Source organism: Genypterus blacodes, unplaced genomic scaffold (assembly GCF_046128005.1).
Source record: "Genypterus blacodes isolate CSIRO-AG114 ecotype Tasmania unplaced genomic scaffold, CSIRO-AGI_Gbla_v1 ptg000015l_1, whole genome shotgun sequence".
Taxonomy (NCBI): domain Eukaryota; kingdom Metazoa; phylum Chordata; class Actinopteri; order Ophidiiformes; family Ophidiidae; genus Genypterus; species Genypterus blacodes.
Genome location: NW_027466829.1, coordinates 721,730 through 741,424, shown reverse-complemented (window position 1 = coordinate 741,424; position 19,695 = coordinate 721,730). Strand labels below are relative to the sequence as shown.

General features: G+C 44.7%; 1 protein-coding gene across 1 annotated transcript; it reads left to right on the top strand.

Moving 5' to 3' along the window:
• The first annotated feature begins 1,008 nt into the window (after positions 1-1,008).
• Positions 1,009-19,398, top strand: LOC142989631 (SITS-binding protein). Its single transcript, XM_076139235.1, has 10 exons — positions 1,009-1,574; positions 2,906-3,077; positions 10,710-10,917; positions 11,102-11,252; positions 12,910-13,104; positions 13,820-14,088; positions 14,231-14,367; positions 14,680-14,801; positions 16,387-16,566; positions 16,688-19,398. Exons 1-10 carry the CDS (start codon positions 1,104-1,106, stop codon positions 16,859-16,861), a joined length of 2,079 nt encoding a protein of 692 aa, XP_075995350.1. The 5' UTR covers positions 1,009-1,103; the 3' UTR covers positions 16,862-19,398.
• The last annotated feature ends 297 nt before the right edge of the window (positions 19,399-19,695 follow it).

Here is a 19,695-nt window from a genome sequence, read left to right as displayed (position 1 = left end):
AGAAATCTAAAAAAAACCTTTCTTCATAAAACTGAACATTCAAATGCAAGTATCCTGTGCAATGCTTAATTGAAAGGTCAAAGGTTATGATAAACAACAAATAAGTGTGGTCTGAGTCATTAATTTATTATTATTAATTAATAATGGATAACATATAGAAAGTGAGACTCCGAAAATGTCCAATCCAGCTTACATTTACGTTCTTTAAAAAATCTACAGTGACTAAAATCATTGATCCCCAAAATATCCCACGTGCATTAGTCTAACATCTGATCTGACATGATTTCAGCCCCCAAACGATCAATCACCACAAGATCAACCACACGTGGGCTCAGCAGCTCAGCAATGCCCCAGTCTTACCTCTCCATACCCACACTGACGCCCGTGACTGTCCATCAAACACAACGGGGGTGGACGACGACGCGTGTCTTTACGCACGGAGACGAACTGAGGGAGCGCACACGGAGAGACTTTGCGTGTGTGTGTGTGTTGGGGAGGGACGCACGGTGATTCTTCTTCACACTCCCCGCCCGGCTGCCCGCATGCATGGCCTCCTCGCCCCGCATGGCAGCCCCCAGGACTCTGCCAAAACACAACCCTCCCGGTCCCCCCATTTCCCCTCTCTCTCTCTACCTTTCCTCTGAAGAAACAGCCCGGCGTTACGTCAGAAAGTGCAGGGGCAAGCAAGTTAGCGTCTTAGGAGCTATTCGTAGGCATTGCTGCCAAACCCGGCTTGGGGCTGCACACGAGCTCACTGCAACCAATGCAATTTACAAATCCAACTCTTTTAAAACGGCAGCATTATGTGGTAAGTCACTTATCCATTGATACTCTGTTATTACTCCCCCGTAAGGGATTTTCACACTTTTAAGTCATATGACAGGTCCGCACAATTGCGCAAAATCAGCCATCAGTGTATAAACGGTGTGGTAGAGATAAAGAGTTGGACTTCTTCTTCCTCTTCTCCTTCTTCTCCTTCTCCTTCTTCCTCCTGTAGCTTCACTGGAAACACCATGACATGATGAGGCAGCTGGGGGTTTTCACGCACAGAGATTTCTGCAGCCTTTTTTGCGTTTGATTCTTTGCTCATCTCAAAAAACAACATGCCCCACGCTCGAAATAGGAACCCCAGCCCCATCCCAGAGGTAACATGGGACACGGGGCTGAAGGAGATGAACGAGACATGGAAGGGAGCTATAGCCTGCCTCGGGGTGGCCGTCTTCTTCGTCATGACCATCGGGATCATATACTGGCAAGTAGTGGACCAGCCTAACAAGAACTGGATCCTCAGGGGGACTTTTAGCGGGCTGATCTGGGAGAGAAGGACCCAATCGCTGGTCATACAGACCCTGACGGAGGACAGAACCTATGTGGAGATAGACGTGGGGAACGTGGGGAGCCCGGACATCGAGGTTCCCTTCGTGAGGAACCTGTGCTGGTTGAACAAAACCGAGTTCTGCTATACCTGGGATTCTGTCGCCGAGGTGAAGATCTCGCTGGACGTGAACGAGGAGACGGAGACGGAGTGTTACAGTATGAGCTGGACGCCGGTGCACTGTCATGTGGAGCTGAAGGTACCGATCCCCGCTCCGCACTGCACGAGTCTGACACCACAAGAGATGAATGTGCTTAATATCATTATATTATTATTATTTTGGTTCATACCGGGGCCCGTGCGTGCCGTTTAATCAGTGTGTGTGTGTGTGTGTGTGTGTGTGTGTGTGTGCGCGCGCGCGCGTGCGTGAGAGTGTGTGTGTAGTAGTAAACGCGCACCAGGTCTGTTAAGTGACTTTTGATTCACTTTTGATTCACAGACTAAATTCATTTCACACACACATCATCGTGTTTCTCCTCCGAGTCTCTTTTTCTAAATGTGTCTCTTAAAAAAAATTTTTAAAGAGGGAATTTTAATCCTGCATTAATATCATAATATGTAAATCTGATATTTACAATGTTACTTATTGGTTTTATTGTATTTTATTTGCTGTATCAAATGCCCTCAACTTCTGAAGGTACGTCCTATATTTAATAGTATGAAACAAACCACAATATAGGTCATAGACATAAAGAAAAATCCCATTATATGGAATAAATGCGTGTCAGACAGCTACTCCCACTCCCACAGTCGTCACTTCAATTGCTCATGGCTCTGTGAAACACATTTCACCTTAAACCTGCTTTGTCATCATAGCTTTGCTCGACACAGGCACAGTACTTACTGTACTTTCCCTACAGCTTAATTATCAAAGGCATTGAACTATTGTGATGTTTGGGAAGGTTAATCTGTCCCCACTGGAACATTCCTCAGCATAACTCCCTGTCATGTGGCGCGGCTGGTTTCAGAAAATCTCTCTTAACTTTAAGTCGCACTTTTTCTAATTCCCCCCCCCCCACCCCCCAAAAAAAAGAATCGGTGTGTGATCTGGCACCTGCATTCAAACTCCTGAACAGGATCCAGAGCCGATGACACGAATTAAATGTGTTTGCGCATTTGCTGTTATGCGTTAGGTGAGGCAAGGTTTCATACATCAACACACTCTGTCATTCAAGCCTTCCTGCATGGGATGCTTTGCGTCACAATCTCATATCCTGTCACCTACCACTTATGCACTGTAAGTCTGTGCTAGTGTTACAGCAACACACACTGAGCAACAAGTTTAAATGTGATCAAATAAATCAATATTGTCTGTAAATACACGTTGCTCTTTCAAATAAATCAAAGCCAAATGCATCTTATGTCGAAAAGTTTTAAAGTTTGATGCAGTTATTGTATGTTGGTGATGGTGTGTGTGTCTGTGTGTCAGTGTATTAGAGGATCTTAAAAACATTACCAACCTGACCCTAATCTTTCTCTCCCTCACTGTTTTTGTGTGTGACTTGTGACTGTGTGTGTGTGCCCTGCCAGGACTGCTTCTCCATGACGAACGTGTCTTGGTACGGCGGTGCCAGCGTGCGAGGTCAGAGCTGGCCGATCAATGATCAGAATGCCACCATGCAGCCCTTTGTGGTGAGCGACCTGAAGAACAATCCCTCTGGCTTCGGCTCCGCTCTTGAACGCTACTTCCTGGGTTCGTCAGGTAAGAGGCCTGACGAAACTGTTTGTTTGTGTTTTGATCATCCGTCATCTTTGGTTTACCCTCAGTGGAGATGAACTCTTCAGTAAAAAGATGCGACATAGTGATAGTTTCCGACCTTTATGTCTTTAAAATAACAGCAGGCTCAGCTTTTTTGGTGCAGGGTTTGCACTCAGGCAACCTGATCCTACATCAGTGTGTGTATGATGTGTGTGCATGTGTGTGTGAATCCCAGCGGGTGAGGGAAGCCCCGTGATTGTTGTTGTGTTTTCTTATCCTCCTCATGCATGTGCTCGTTTGTGTTTGTGCGCAGAGAAAAATCATCCCAACAGCATTTCCCAAACATCACCACTGGATAATCGGGCTGGCCCACAAATAGAGCGTAACACAATACAGTCTGTGGTATCCCAGTTTATTAATTTAGAGATTAGACTACAAAGGCAAGCAAACCACCTTTAGCATCTTAAATTAACTCTTAGGAATACCGGGGTAATTGCCTTTTGTTTCTATTAAAAGGCCAGGTTGGATGAAGGCCCTGCCGACTCTAATAACCCACCCGGTTATTTTTGGGGGTGTTAGATTTTTATCCTGGGAGCAACAGGGGAGGCAGAGTCCACAGGCGGATGTGAATGGTTAATGTGACTGACGAGGAACGCCTGGTGTGTGCGTGTGTGTGTGTGTGTGTGTGTGTGTGTGTGTGTGTGTGTACAGGTGTGTTTTTAACCTCGGGGGGGACACCGAGCTGGCTGTGTGTCCAGGTCAGAGCTCAATTAGCAGGTGACACCAAAAACATCCATCTGTCATGACCGCATAGATTGTTTTGCAGCGTTTCGTCCTCCAGTAGCTCACACACCGACAGCGACAGATACACACACACACACGCTGGTACACACATACTGTACATGCAACTTGTTGAAATATTATGCAACACAGTGGCTGGCATAACTCGGAGTCACATGACATAAATCCTTTTTCCACCTTGTGAGAGGACAGCAGTAATTATTAGAACTCTGTAACCCTTTGTTTCCCCGTTTTAGCTTCGCAGAGAAGGAAAAAAACAAAACAGATGAGGTCGCGATGAGAACAACTGTTTGAACGTTGCCATGTAACCGCTCGCAGACACATATCGTACATAACCCCAAACATAGCTAACCCAAGCCGAGCGATGACAACAATGCCTATTGCCTATCGGAACATTAAAGGTATTTAATATGATATCTGGTTTTAAAGTTCAAGGATGTTTCCCGGTTGGCTCACTTGTCCTTAGAGTGAATCCCTTACTCCTCAGAGCCTCAAGATGCTGCAGTGGAAATGGCACTTGGCTGCTTGTCCTGATTAGGATTAGAACAGATTGTTGTTATTGACTAATTGTTTTGATGGCGTTGGATAGAGTCCTGACAGTAGCTGTGCTCAGGGCTTTGGAATGGCATCAATAGACAACATGTGTGATGTCATTCTTCATATTTGGCTAAGGAGTTAAAGACAAATAGACTGATTTTGCTTCAAATGTTCACTTTTGTAAACTGAGTATGATATACTCTTGACATTCATGCTGTTAGTTTTTCTGCTTCCATTGCTGCTCACTGTAAAATAGTGTTTCCATGGAAAGTCAAAATTCAGGGTCCCATGATTATTTATCCATTGCCTGTATCTGCTTGTTGCTGCGTTTTGGTTATGTTTATGCCACAGTAGGAGGATATGCACAGTGTGGTGAGGGTGACACAAAGGTATTTTGGTGTCAAGATTAACCGTGTCTGCTGTCTGGTTTCTCAGACGGGTTAGCAGGTCGTCTCTGCTGCTTTGGTCACTCGTGTGGGTGCAGTCACTCCACGATGGATCTGTAGAATCCTACAAACGATGCTCATGTGACTCCGCAGACCCCTGACACACACGCGCTTATGCATGTGATGCATAGGACATAAAGATACACAGTCAGGCTGATGTATCCATTTTTCGTCCGTCCCAGCTGCACATTTATGCACAGTTCCAATTGGATAAGTGAAACATGAAAACACTGACCATTGTTATCTGTACATTTGAGGTGCTATCCGTCCTCACTGACTCTCATTATAAATGTGGTAAGGAAAATGGAGCTGTGAGTGACATTACTAACCTAAGAGGACCCCAGGGGGTCGTTAAAGAGAGAGAGAGAGAGAGAGAGAGAGAGAGAGAGAGAGAGAGAGAGAGAGAGATGGCCAGATCAAAAGATAGAGAAATGCAGAAAGAGAAACAATCGGCCGTATAGTTTGAATTAAAGCGGACGAAGAGCAACGAGTACAGTAGCAAAGTAAAGAGGAGGTAGAAAAGTCGAGGGAGCAGAGAAGATATGCAGCAGTGTGGCAGAGTGACATTTGAGAGTGTTGCCAACTGGAGGAACTTGTCAGAGGCCCACCTGTCTTTATCCATACAGAAACAACTGGACTACTAACAACAGAGACGATATCACCGGAAAACAGGAGCCGTAGGCCAAACCTGACCTAAAACCCACATTTACACAAACAGACAGCTGTGAAATACAAAATATATGAGTTTTAATGAGCAAAATCTAAGCAGAAATGATGATGATGATGGCAGATGAACTTCCACTGCTGGCACACAGTCAAATCACTATAACATCAAGCTTGTTTGGCCTTTTTGCTCAAGTGGAATCAAAACATCCAAACTTCCCTAAAAGATTGATTTGCTATAAATATACATGAAGCCTCATTAAGAAAAGAAGGTGAATAATTGTCACCTATTCAAACAGATAAGGGATTTAATTCTAATTCCTTCCTTATCTTACTGAATCATATGAGGCGTTTCCATTGACATTTTCGTTTTGTGCAGTTTGATTTTGCATTCAAACGTAATGGACTTGTTTTTTGGTTTTGAAAGCTGTAATGGAAACACGACTTCAGTTGGGATGTTGGCAGGATGTGTACCATCTCTTTTATTATATTGTGTTTCTCCATTCTCTCATCTTTTCCATTCAAGATACGGTGTTTCTCCGCACACAAAAGGCCTCGTCCATACGCAGTGTGTACGCAATTTGACCTAAATAAGACAAACCGCTCGGCCTCTAATCACTGTTTCCCCAACTTCGCCCCTACAAATAAGGACTTGGAGCGTTCGTGCGTGCGTAGCAGTATTCTCAGCAGGTTGTTGTCATCAGCAATGATGGTGTGATAAAGCTCATCCTTTGAGATTATGAGCTGCTGCACTCGTGTTGGAGCTCATAAAAGTAATTTATACACTGTCTGTTCATATCTGTAAGCTTTCACTACTTTCTGCAGGCGAGCCTTTGTGATCCAATCCTCAGAGATTAGCCGAAGAAATGTATTCTGTAAGACACAACAGACTTGACAGCTACTCCTGGAGACCTGAGTACACAAACACACACACACACACACACACACACACACACACACGCACACACACACACACACACACAGACAAACACTTTCTCTTCCTTTTCTCTATATTTATATCTCTGGCTCAGTCTCTCCACTACTAACGATACTTCACTTTCTCCTTTTCATTTGTTGTTTGGCTTTAATAGTTGAGAACCAGCCAAGCACAACAAGTTGGAGGGATTAAAGTTATGAAACTGTGATTCATTTTCAGATAACGGTACTTACTTATTTTTATGTGATGCGAGAGAGACAATGGCAAGAAGCTTGTTTCCCTAGTGATCATCCGAGGAGAGCAATGTTTGTGTAAGCAGAATAACCACACAAGAGAAGAAAGAAAAAAAAGCACATTTGACGGTTATCCAACAGGCTTCCACAGAACTTCCACAGAATCATATGAAAGAGTTTAGCTGCCAGACAATTACACTCCGCAGCTTTTTCAAGAAACCTAACTTTGCTCTTAAAGCTGCTTGGTTTGGAAGTTTTAATGTCATGCTTTTGTTTGGCCTGTCAGTCATGCATCGCTGACCTTTTGACCTCATGTGTACAAACAAAACAAGTTGATTTTAAGCCGCAGAGGTCTGTGATCATCCTCTGTTAGTTCATCACTACCAACGACTCATATTGATTCAATAAGATCAAATAATCTACTCACCCATACTATTTCACTACAGCTACTACCTCAGTGTAATTCCCAGAACTGTCCCCTGTGTCCTCAAACTGTCCCCTATGTCCTCAAACTGTCCCCTATGTCCTCAAACAGCGCCCGTGGTTCTTATCAGGTCAGACAGTTACCGACTTTGCCCTGATAAGAACCGCTTGGGGAAAAAAGAGTCACTCTGGACCCTGAAGCTTTGTTCGCTGCGAGCTTGTGATCTGCCGTATGAAAGGCCTTCTTGTATGAAAATCATCCCCACACAATTTTCCACAGTTGATTTCCTTCCTAATACTTTCCATAAGAAACAACACGCAGAGTCAGCGGAGGACGACGTTTTGTGAGTGCAGATTTGCGCAGGGATACAATAGCGAAGTAACGACAGTCTGTATCTGCTCAGTCATGACAACTGAACGTACTGTAGAGAAGATCATGTCTGAGCCAGTCTGAGCGAAATAAAGCTTTAGCAGTACGGCGAGTTAATTAATTGAGACTTAAATCCACAAAAAGGAATGTTTTAATACATAAAAAGCTGCTTAGTTACACACTGCCTGCACTAATGGTCTCACTTGCACTGCACATCCTCTTACCTGATTGATATGCTGACATCGGTGATTACTTGTGATGATAAGATATGACAACAATATGGAACATTGCGTCCTGGAAACATTAAAACAGATTGATGATAGAAGCAGAACAAACATGCAGTGAATGGCCCTTTCATGTTTCAATACTTTTTCAATAAGTGGGGATTGGAAATTTACTACGATGGAATGATCCCAGCTTCTGTGGCCATCAATTTCTTGAGGTTGGGCACAGAAAGCAAGTTTCCATTGTTAAGGAAATACATGCCTGAACACACACACACATATACAGGCAGGAACATGCGCACGTGTGCACACACACAGTTGAGCGTTTGAATGCACATTTTTATAACCGGCGGTCAGGCCTGTAAGTGTGTGCAGGTGTCATAAATAAGAGTATAAATATGACAGGTAAAAGAGTCGGGCCCATCTGGTGCAAAGCAGCGGGGAGTCAGGGGAGCAGAGTTTTCCCCTCCATCCAGCCACACTTAGAGACCAAGACACCACATTAAAACCTTCATGACCCCCTCAGAAGGTACGCGGGGGTCTCCTCAGCTGCCACCTCCAAACCCTCAGCACAGGACCAGAGGGAGGAAGTGCAGAACCTTTATGGTCCTATAAGCCCTGCTCTGTTTTTCTTCTATGTCTATGCTATCCCATAAAAAGAAAGTGTATGTACGTACGTATGTGAGTGTGTATGTACGTACGTATGTGTGTGTGTGTGTGTCTATGTGTGTGTGTGTTTGTGTGTCGGAGCTTGATTTGTGCGTCAGCCCGACAGCTGTAAAATTGAAGTATGTGTGCGTCATATCATTCAAATCTGCCCCAAAAGTTCATTCATTTCTTTTCCTCTGCCGCTTTGAAGGTGTGTGGATGCAGTCAGTCAAGCTCTCGGGTTTTACTTTTAAGAGCGAGTGGAAAATATTCTGGGGAAGCTTTAAGGCATTGTTCTAAAAATAGGGGCCCCCTTGCACCCTACCTTAGCTGTAACCCAACCAACCAAACTGGCTGTTCTTTCTAATGCAGTTATTGATTCCTGCTTGTGTCTGTCTAACATTGTCAGGATACTATTCAGTCTCTTATATGAACTTGTGTTTCGTGGCGCTGACATGACCGAGCTTGGAAGTTCAGGTTTCACCGGAGTCCCGCCCTTTAGTAAAACACATACAAGTGCTTTGAATAGAACTGTATAAACGCAGACATGGCTCCTTTCAGTCAAAGATGGACTAAAAGCGTAGCCTTCTTTGACCCGGCTGCCCCTGCGTCCTCGAGGCCCGGTGGCATTTCCCATTCATATTAATTATGACTCCAGAAATCAGTGGTACAAATCTGAACTCTCCCACTTTCCCCTCCTCACGCACTTTGTACGGGTGTAACGACATACAGTCTACAGCCTGCTGTATCTGCACATCATTCTACGGGGCTGCCTGGTGTCTGGTGTTCTCTCCTTGCCTCTAGTTCCACTGCCTGCATTCCGCTCTCATCTGTCCATGAACCTATAACATTTTCCCCACTGCCCCACTTTTCAGTATGTATGCATGTATACAGTTGTTGACGTCACCGTTTTTAATTTTCCAGCACCTTCACCTCCGATTGCAAACTCAGGTTCATTGCCGTGGAAATACAGCGGCACGTGCTTGCGATCGTCTATTATTTATTTCTATTGACAAACTCGTAATAAGCAGTGGGATGGTGACCTAATATCTTGTGAGAGGCAGCTGAGGTGTTACCAGTATCTCTTTGACATTATCCATTGCAAACACGTGGGAATTACCTTGAGTTGGACGGCTCCTCGCTAGGCTTTATGCACGACCTGAAGGCTGATCTCTGAAAGCATTAATCTGATTATAAACTGGTACATGAGGACCCTGCTAGGTTCTGGTCCTTGCCTTGCTTAAGAACAGTAACCCCATTGAAACTAGAGAGGATATACGAGGTGAGCCGAACTCTCAGCCCGGGTTCTCAGACTGTCTGCCTGCTTTGGTTACAGGGTTTTTCTGAGGTAAATCTGTTCGTCGATGGGTCCAACATTTGAGCGGATTATGCAAAATGAAACCCAGAGGGCAGATTTGTTGTTTTTTTGTGAAGGGGAGTTGAAGTTCGACACTGGTTGTGATCACACAGAGCAGAGCGGAGAGGAAGGTAGTGAATGTGGGGAAGGTGGGAGTCAGGACGGGTGAGAAGCAGCGAGGGTAGGGGAGGGGGTAACCTGAGAGCGGGGAGGCATTCCGTGCAGGGCAGCTACATCTGCGGACACAATCATCTGCGTCGCCATAATCTTATCATTTCACACGGCTTCTGAACGGCTGTTAATGCAGAAATACACGTGGAGAGAAGGAGGGAGACACTTTATCAGCGTTGAAGAAGCCTTTTGGTGTTGAGACTCCGATATCCAATGCCGATTCTTTGTCATTTCTACCTCCACTGCTGGTCTTATCACAGAGCCAATGAGAAATGAGGGAAGAGTCCACTTTTGGGCTTTGCAAATAAAGAAGATATAAATATATATATATATGAACAAAACACCTCTGAGTGTTGTGTAGTGTATCCTACCAGGCTTACAGATGCTGGCAGTACTGGGGTAAGTTCATCCAACCACATACTGCTATATCTCATTCTAGGGATGCTTGTCTCACATCTGAGCAGAGCAATATCAGCTGACACAGCCTACACTCTACCTCCGACAACACTCCATCCGACACACTCATCCCGGTCTCAGTAACACTCCTGCACTATGTCACATTAATGGAATCTGCGATGGACCGTCGCGCACGTCTGCCAGATTCGACGATTTGACAACTAGGCAGAGTTTAATCACTTCAGGCACTAACAACGTAACCAATCCTGCTATTGTTTTCATTTCCAGATCTCACTCGGTTGCTGTGTTTCTGCTACATGGGCCAAGACTTCATATTTTTATTAACATTCCTTTATCTGATACTTGGAAGACATATTTATACTTTTTATGACAGGCACTGACGTTGTGTACCTTCTCCCTCCCATGCAGGTGTTGCTGTGCTGGTGTCTCCTGATATTCCCCTGCAGCTGGGGATTGATAGCAGGCAGCAATTCTGCCTGCAGTCCCGTCCCAGTTTGGAGCGTGTCCCGCTGCAGTACACTGTTTGTGTGGCCCACAATGTGAAAGCTGCTCACCAGGAGGCGGTGCAACAGCTCTCCCAGCACACCAGGGAGTTCCCCAACCTGAAAACACTGTGGTTAGTTGAGTTGTGATTGATTTCCTGGGGGGTTATCCTTGCATAAACGTCAGAAGACCCACACTGGCGGTTCTGTGCTACCAGTGAGCCGTGATTTGTTGGTGTTTAGGGACTCGTAAACTAAAACAAGTCCAGTTTGCCTGGGAGCAGCGGGTCACATGCTGTACTATCCTGTGTGTTCTAGGCTGCCGTTCTGGAAATTGCTCCCCAATGTGGACTCGGGGCCGAAGGTTGAGAGGGAGCTGAGGATCTTCTCAAATCGTTTAAGGAGACACCAGCTGGGGGAGGGAGTCATCAGCCTCAATGAACATTCCACCACCCTCCTCGCTGATATGGTAGGAGTTCATCGCTGCTCGTCTCTCCTCCAAACCACAAAGGAATCATTGTCTCGTAGGCGACATAAACAACCCTTCATCTTTGTCCTACTCACTGAAAAAATGCAATCCAGCCACGGTGAAGCTTTCACCTGTCAGAAGCTTAAATCTGCTCAAGGACAGAGATGAAAGGGTTTTGCTTAAGTGAATCTACAGAGCACAAGGGAGCAACGGAAGGAAGGAAGGAGGACAGGTTCAAAGAGAAGTCAAAAGTAGAACAAGAAAACGATTCGGCTTTGGGCTTAACACAAATAAGCAAAATCTACATGTGTTGGTTCATATCTAATGTGATTTTAGTAAAAGTGACTTTCTTCGACTTTATACATTTATTTTCCTCGGCCGTTACTGGGAACTCAGTGGAAAGCAGCCATATGATATTATTCGATTTCTTTCAAATGAATCAAAGTCAATACCTGCTGATATTCAGTTTCAAAACCAACACAGCGAAGCAAAGAACACCAGCGAAACCAGAGGCCTCATTGTTCCTGCAGTGTTGAAGCTGCGGGGCGGCTCAGAATCAGGTGTGATGAGATTCTAAGGGATCTAAAGTCTAACCGGTGGAGGAGATCCTGACAGAAGCAGGATGCTGTTGAAAACATTAAGCAGGGAGAGAAAAATCTTAAGGTTTCTAGTACATCAGAGGTATTAAACAGCAGGCAGACGCTGCATTGCTGTATTTGTCACACGAAATGCCACAAAGAACTGGCCAAGCACACAGGTCCGCATTGAAAAGCAGTGTGACAGTGTGACTGCGAACAATGATTTTCTGTAAAAAACTTCCTCGGGCTCCAGTTTTACAACGATTCATAAATTTACCGGCCTTTATTTTCCAGCTTCCACAGACAAACTGGCACTGGAAAAATTCTGCATGATTAAAGAGAGTGCCATTTTTCTAAATGTATTACTGCGCTGACATACTCAATGATTTGATGGGTAGCAAAGTAAGAAATTAGTAAAGCAGCTCAGAAAGAAATATCGGGAATCAAATATGCTGCGAATGCTCAAAGGCACCGTGTCAGGAAAAAAACTGTTTCTTAGGAATTGCGTAATGTGTTCTCATGTACGCGTTCTTCCCACCGCAGGCTCACCTCCTGGGGTCAACCACTGTGTTCTTTAGAGGTTTTGTTCCAGTTATGTAATCTCAAATCTCACTTTGACATTCACATTAAGTAAATACCAGAGGATTAGAATGTGAGTGAAATGGTCTTGACAGAGATTATAAGATCACAGCGACAGGCAGTTCATGATCCCTGGGATCATTTGTAAGAGAGGCAAATGTGTAAATCATCTAGTCACAGCTTCTGTGACCAATACAGGTATGTGTGGATCAAACCATCTCCCCTAAAGGGACTCCAGGCTCAAAGGCTTAAAATGGACTAACCTGTAGTCTCACTCTGGCCAAAAGACCTCAAGAATATCTCCGTCCTGCTTTTTGAGTCGCATGAAACTTCGGAGGGTCCACATTGTTATCAAGTCAAGTGAATTGGTTGTATTTGATTATGATTGGATGTTTATACGCGACATTTCTTCTTTCGCTTTTTCTGGGCTGCATAGTTCAACAGTTGTGACCCAACAATACTCACCCTCTCCCTCTCTCTCTCTTTCTCTTTCTCTACAGGACCATGACTACCTCAACAGCAGGAAAAGGACGTCCAAGAGACAGACCAGGGACCTCCCGCTTGTCAAGCTTCTTAACATTTCCATCACCCTGTCCCCTTTCCTGGGCGTGGACACCACGCCGTTCCACGCCTCCCTGATGGATGGCACGGAGGCCTACTGGCTCAGTCTCCCCTCAAGCCCCCGGGGACAGCTGGTGAGACCTGAGAGGGGACACAGTCATGATTAAAGAGGACTAGACTGCCCTGCCTTTTAACTTCTCTACCAGATGTTCCTTTTTTTCATTGAGGGTGTTGCAGCAGAATCAACTTCCCTACTTAGCAAATCAGGAAATAGGCTTTATTTACTTTATATGACACCTATATCACAAGTGGAAAGTGCTTAACGGTGTCTTATATTTAGACACAGATACACACACACATCAATGGTGACAGAGGTAGCATGCAAGCCTTTTAGTTCAGTGTTCAGTGTTCAGTGTCTTGCTCAGGGACGCTTCCTCCAGTGGGTAAAGGTAGAGGGAATTGGACCACCAGCTCAGTCACAGAATGAGCCAGCGTCTCCTCTCCTTCCACTGAGAACACATTCCACGTCATGTGCGGTCCTCTAAAACACCAAACTTTCCTCACCTAAAGAGAGCAGTCAGCTTGGTCTTAAAAGAAACCAGACACAGGGCTTTTTCCAAAGTGGCTACTTTCCATCCACCTTGCAGCCACTGTTCATTCACTTTAAGGTAAAAAGGGCAGCGAGGGAAAGAAACAAGCAGTGTGAACGCAAGGCCGGAAAATCTACCAGGACAATAGCACAGCGGCAAATGACATACAGAGAGTGGCTGAACATTACGATAGGGCAAAATTAACTGGTATTCCTAACACCTTGTCTGTTCCACATGCTCCTCTCCTTCCCCTCTGCAGATCCCTGTACTGAGTCAGTGGAGAGGGAAGTTCTGCGTAAAGCTGAACGTCACCAACCCAGGAGCAGTGAGCTGGTTCCTGGACAGAGCCGGATCCTTACAGGCCCACCTGGGCATGGAGTACATCATGCTGGAGGGGGGTGAGGGGAACCTGTTTGAGGAGCAGGCCCTGCAGGCACCACAGGCCCTGGCCGGAGACAAGTACATCAGCCTGCTTGCCGACCTGGCCGCCAGGATAGGAGACACTACGACCGTGACGGCAGGGACACGGTAAGGAACCCTGAGTTCAACATGTTGAAAAGCCTGTAAAAGCTACTATGTGACCTAGTCCAGGCTTTAACGACCTGATAATTGTGTAAAATTGCTTGAAGAGATGCTTTAGGATGATTAGATTCTCTATGTGGCCCTCCAGGTCGAGCCACAAGCCCGTCTTTGTGAGGATGACCCTGCTGCAGTCCGACTGGAGCCCTATGGGCCTGAAGGGCATCATTCCCTCCCTGCTGCACCACACTCTGCTGGGATACAACTTCCTCATTCCTGATGCAGTAGGTAATATGGGTCACTTTTCTCACCTATACAAGCAACATTGGTGCTGTTTACAGGCAACATATTGACTCACTATTTACAAAATCACCACTTGTGATGGTATACGTGTAGCGTGTGTGTGTGTGTTCTTTATGGGACTACAACAGTACAACAAAATAGGGGTAATTTCAAAACAGGCAAGATAAAATCTTAAAATCTTGGAATGCTTTCCTTCACCAACCTACAAGTGATTGATATTATAGTTGAGTCTGAGTTCCTTAAGTGACCCTTTTCCTCACAGTCTCTCTTTGTGTCTCGATGTCTCTCTCTCTCCAGGAGGCTCACTGTCTGGCGAACTGGTCACAGATGAGGAGTTGTTCATCCGTTGGTTGGAGATTGCAGCTTTTCTCCCTGTTATGGGCTTCCACACGCCACCCTGGGTCTGCGGAGAAGATCGGGTACATAACCTGCACCACTGCCTCACAGAAACACAACAACAACAATAGGAGGAAATCACATAAAATAACAGTATAAGTATTATTTTTGTGGGATGCCGTGACATATCAGCCGATCCTCCTCGACATTCCCACCATGTCAGTGAGCCAGTCATTGTGTTTCCAGAGGCGTGTGTGAGCTCCCCACCGTCCCTCACCACTGGAAATCTAGAGTGTACCAATCCACTGCACAATGCGGGAAGACGAACCCCTCAGTCTCAGAGAATCCAGTGACAGATATGATATTTTTCACAGGCTCAGGTTCCTGAACAGAAACGCTCTTGATGTTGCTACAGGGCTGTTATTCTCCCCCCTCCTGCCCTTCCCATCTCACCCTCCGTTCTCTCTCCTTCTCTTACCTGTGGTTTTTCGAAGTCCATCTGGTCCAAATTACAACCCCCGACTCCAGATTTACGGCTCGTTCTCAGTCTCGGCTACAACAACGAGAGCCACTTCAGCAGGAATGATAATGAATTTGGGGACAAGTCTTGGAAAAAGACTTTATTACGGCAATTAACATTTCCATGGGTAATTGACAAGTGTGTGACTGGGTGGGAGTGATCGAGTGTTTTGTTCCACTAGGAGAGGACTGAGACCGCAAAATATATTGGTTATGACTTGTGTTGCGTGACAAAGACAGAAATAGGCCTTTTGGACAGCAAGACGTTTGACAGCAGCAGTGTTTTCCATTTTGGTTTCTGCATCCTGTCTTCAATTTATAAACTCAGCTGAAGTAAAAGGATTTAGTCGAAGAATATAATTATTTGTTACCCATAACAAATATGGTCACGCTTTAATAGCGTAAGTGTGGTGCACCTTTATTTCAATCCTGTGCAAGACTTCGCTCCATCATAGGCAGGTTTCAACAGGAAAACCTCAAACCCACACACATGCCTGGCTTCTCAATTAGAGAGAGAGAGAGAGATCCACTCAAACCCAGGCAGCGACTCCGAGCTCATTCCTACAAACGCTCTTAATCCTGACTCATGAAAATACATTTTTTATAGCTGCGGTAGAGTTTTGTTTTTGTCGTGGGACGCTGAAGAGGATGTGACCCTTCCAAGAATGCAGAAGGGAGACAAAGAGGAAGACTCGGCCCGCTTTAGAACCCGCTAAGTCAACAATGGGCTGTGCCGAAATTCTGTCTGCGTGTCTGGGTGCAGAGCTGGCACAAATGTCTTCAGCAGGCCTCATTGTCAATATTACACATCAATACTTTATAATATCCTGAAATCCTTGTGGCAGATGATTTAGTTTTTGCTGAGGACATTTTTGTTGGTCTCGGTTACTTCCTTCCTTTAGATTCTTTGACTGCATGGTTGGCTGGATAAGAATATAACTTCAGACAGTGGTAGAAGATGAAGTACAATACTGATAATCATGGTCATCTATTTGTTGTGCAGTCTCAAAGTCAAGACAGAAATAAATGAGTCTGAGTCTGTGTGAGGATGATTATCACACAAACAGATCGTACTGTTCTTGCTGCTGTCACCTCTTCTGTTATTCCCTGCATATTTACCTCCTTGTCCTCTCCTATGGCGGCCCACAGGTGCTTAACCTGACACAGGCCTACATAGCTCGGCACCAGGACTTTGTGGTCCCCTTGATACAAAAGTATGCAGAGGAGTGGCAGGTGACGGGAAACCCCATCTACAGGCCCATGTGGTGGCTCAGTCCCAGTGACCCTGTGACCTTCACCATAGATGACCAATTCCTCATTGGGGACGAGGTGATTGATTGATTGGACGGGAGATCCTAATGTTCTGTCTGTTTGCATTGGCTATGAGGATCAACCTGAGCTGTAGTTGGACATATTGAGTGTAACGTCTCCTGGTTTTGCCTGTTTCCAGGTCCTGGTGGCCCCGGTGGTGCAGAAGGGGGCCGTGCAGAGGGATATCTATCTACCTGATGGGGGCTTCCAGTGGCAGGACAGCCGCAACGCTCAGGTGTTTGACGGGGGGACGTACCTGCAGGACTACCCTGTGGCCTTGGAAGAGGTGGCCATTTTCTTACGGAGAAGCTGAGTCCTATCAGAACCACCAAGTCACCTGACTGATCCTGTTACTGTTTTAAATCTCTTTTTTTTTTAAAGATTTGTGCTTTTCTCAACTTGCACTTTTCCACTAAAGACCATTGACCCTGTCTTAAGGTCCCACCTTGAGAATATATGTAGAAAGATGATTTTTGTTTTGTTTTGTTTTTTTATACTTGCACTTTACAATTCAAAAATGATTTGTACTTTTTTTTCTTTGTGACTTTCTTCTTCCTTTTTTTAAAGATGATAATTGGTTTTTACCTCTTGGCTTATTTGTTTCCGGACCTTTCTTTTTTTCAACTGTTCTGCTTTTTTTTTTGGTATGTAAGTTACAGAGAAATCTGCGCGTTTACATACTGCATATTTACAGTCTTTAAATGTTTAGTTGCTGCTGGCTCTCTTGATAAGGAGGAACAAAGCAAGCTCCTTGTTTGCTCAAAGAATCTGAATCTCTCAAGAAGACCAAATGAAGAAATAGAAGGAGGAAGGACGACGTGGTTTTATGGAGGGAAATGCTTGTTAGAAGGAGATGAAGCTTTATATGAAGGAGACCGATGCACCTTGGTACCGTATGTCTCGCTTACTCTTTGGAAAGGCTTCTACTTGAACTTATCAGGCCGATGGGCTGATGTATAATGAATGTACCTCAAGTTAAGTTTTTCACTGCTTTACAGAGTCGTCATCATCGGATACAACGACTTATCAGCCCCTTTAGCACTTACTCCCTCAATCATTTAACCTTATTTATCAGCACACCACTCTATTGAAGACATTGCAGTGTCCCTTAGTACTGTAGGCCGTATAAACCTGAGGCCAAGCCACTCTGTTTGTATAATGGTAGAGGAACACGCCGGAAAATATGCTAGCTGTTCCTGTTTATCCACTAGATTTGAACTTCTTACTGGGCTCGTGCCTTTAATTGACTGCTCAGTTTTACACTTTCTCTCTTTCTCTCTCTGTCACTCTCTCTCTCTCTTTCTGTTGATGTTGTTGTGATGTTGATGTTGTTGACATGCTCTTTCACCAGTGCCAAAAGAAGTTCTAAAGAAAGCCTTGTTGACGACACCACAGAGGTGGAAATGAATGTTAATAGGACACGGCAAGAGGGGGGCGCTATACTCACCAAAACACAAAACATGACACTGTCATATGTATGAAATATGTCTTATAGCCTTCTTTGACTTAGCGGAAATCATTAAATGAAATCAGGTGTTGAAGGTCACAGAGATTCAGTGGCCTGTTGGATAAGGGTCGGTGAGTAAGTTCTCCCCTCAGCCTGAGCTGTCCAACTGCCACTTCCACTTCCTGTCCAGAAGACAAAGTTGCATAAGAGAATTTCTGTGAATGACATAAGCAAATTATATGTTATTGACATGTCATCAAGGTCATCAGGCAGTAGCAGTTCAAGGCAGCTGGACTCACTGTTAAGTCTTGAAGATGATGCATCAATCACCCAAGTAGCTTCTTTAGTTGTGAGTCAGTGATGGGCACTGAACCAACATCTATCCTCTGAGTCATTCACACCTTAGACCAGGTGACTCCTCTGCTCACATGGGAGGCGAGTAAAGTTCATTGGAGTCACGTAGCGGCCACATTGAAGGTCATTGCAGTGGTTAGAGAATCATAAATGGGGTAAAGACAGTTCTGTAAGTGAAGCAAAGCGAGGGTAGAGATGTTACGGCAGCGATGTAAGTAAGGGACACTTTCCAGTTTGACACTGATGGCTTCCTGATCTCCTCTTTCAAACCATCTGTCATTTCTGTCCAATATACTGTACGTAGAGTCTCCGGAGGTGTGAGCACTTAATCACCTACAGTACTTACAATGCTGTCCTACCATCTCTCTGTGCGTCTCCAAAGACTCAACAACCAGTTGCCTTGACCTGCTGCTTCTTATTGAGATCAAATATAATAGTACTCTTAATCATATATAGCCCATAGACATGTTTTATTACTGTATATATGATGAGTTAGTTCACAGTGATCTTAATTATGCTAGAACACTTCCTTCTGTGTTAGATCATTGCCGTTTTCAGCTTACAGGTTTGCTTTTTCAGATAAAGTACACGAACACAATCTTAATTAGCCAGCGGTAACGACGCAGACTGTCTTTGAAGTCTCTGGACCCTTTTTCACTCACTCAGTGAATTATTTACCACTTACCGACTGCAACCTTCACTCAACAAGTTTACTGTATCCACTCAGTCACTCAGGTTTAATCGTGCTTATCAAATCACTAAATGTCTTAGTGCAACACAGTATGTTGTGAACACACCGATGTCTTAATTTCTCCCAGAACTGAATGTACAATGGACAAACTGTGATTTACCAAGCAAGCCCCTTTACATAAGGAGCTTTTCTAAGTTCCCATTCTTATGCTTTTGTGAAACGCTGTGGCAGGTTCTCATAGAAGTTGCAAGGAAAGCTTTGGTTTCCCTCAACAGACTGAGCAAATGTGCCACTCTTAAATCTGGACGACTGAACCGTCTGGATTATTGCAATATCATCAATGTACATATTACGATGACTGTGCCATTACAAAGTGTTTTACTCTTCTGTAAATCAGAATACTTAGAAAGTTGCAATAAAGTTTACATTTTCTTAATGCACTTCCACTTGAGTCTTTTAGGTTATTATCATTATTATTGTTGTTGTTGTTGTTGCTCACAGTAAGGAGGCTCTGTCCTGATGCTTTCTTCTGAACAGAGTCTTCATGTGTGTTTCCTCTTGGCGCTCCTGTTTCCTCCCACATTCAGAAGTTATGTACTGTTCTGCTAAAATGGAGACCTTATCTGTCTATAAGAGCCCATGTGAGTGTATTTGG

Bases quoted from the DNA above. Each gene is read 5' to 3' on its own strand.
- LOC142989631 (XM_076139235.1), top strand. From the start codon at position 1,104: ATGCCCCACGCTCGAAATAGGAACCCCAGCCCCATCCCAGAGGTAACA. The intron at 13,105-13,819 runs GTGAGACCTGAG...TCCCCTCTGCAG, and splicing joins CAAGCCCCCGGGGACAGCTG to ATCCCTGTACTGAGTCAGTG. The intron at 14,368-14,679 runs GTAATATGGGTC...CTCTCTCTCCAG, and splicing joins CCTCATTCCTGATGCAGTAG to GAGGCTCACTGTCTGGCGAA.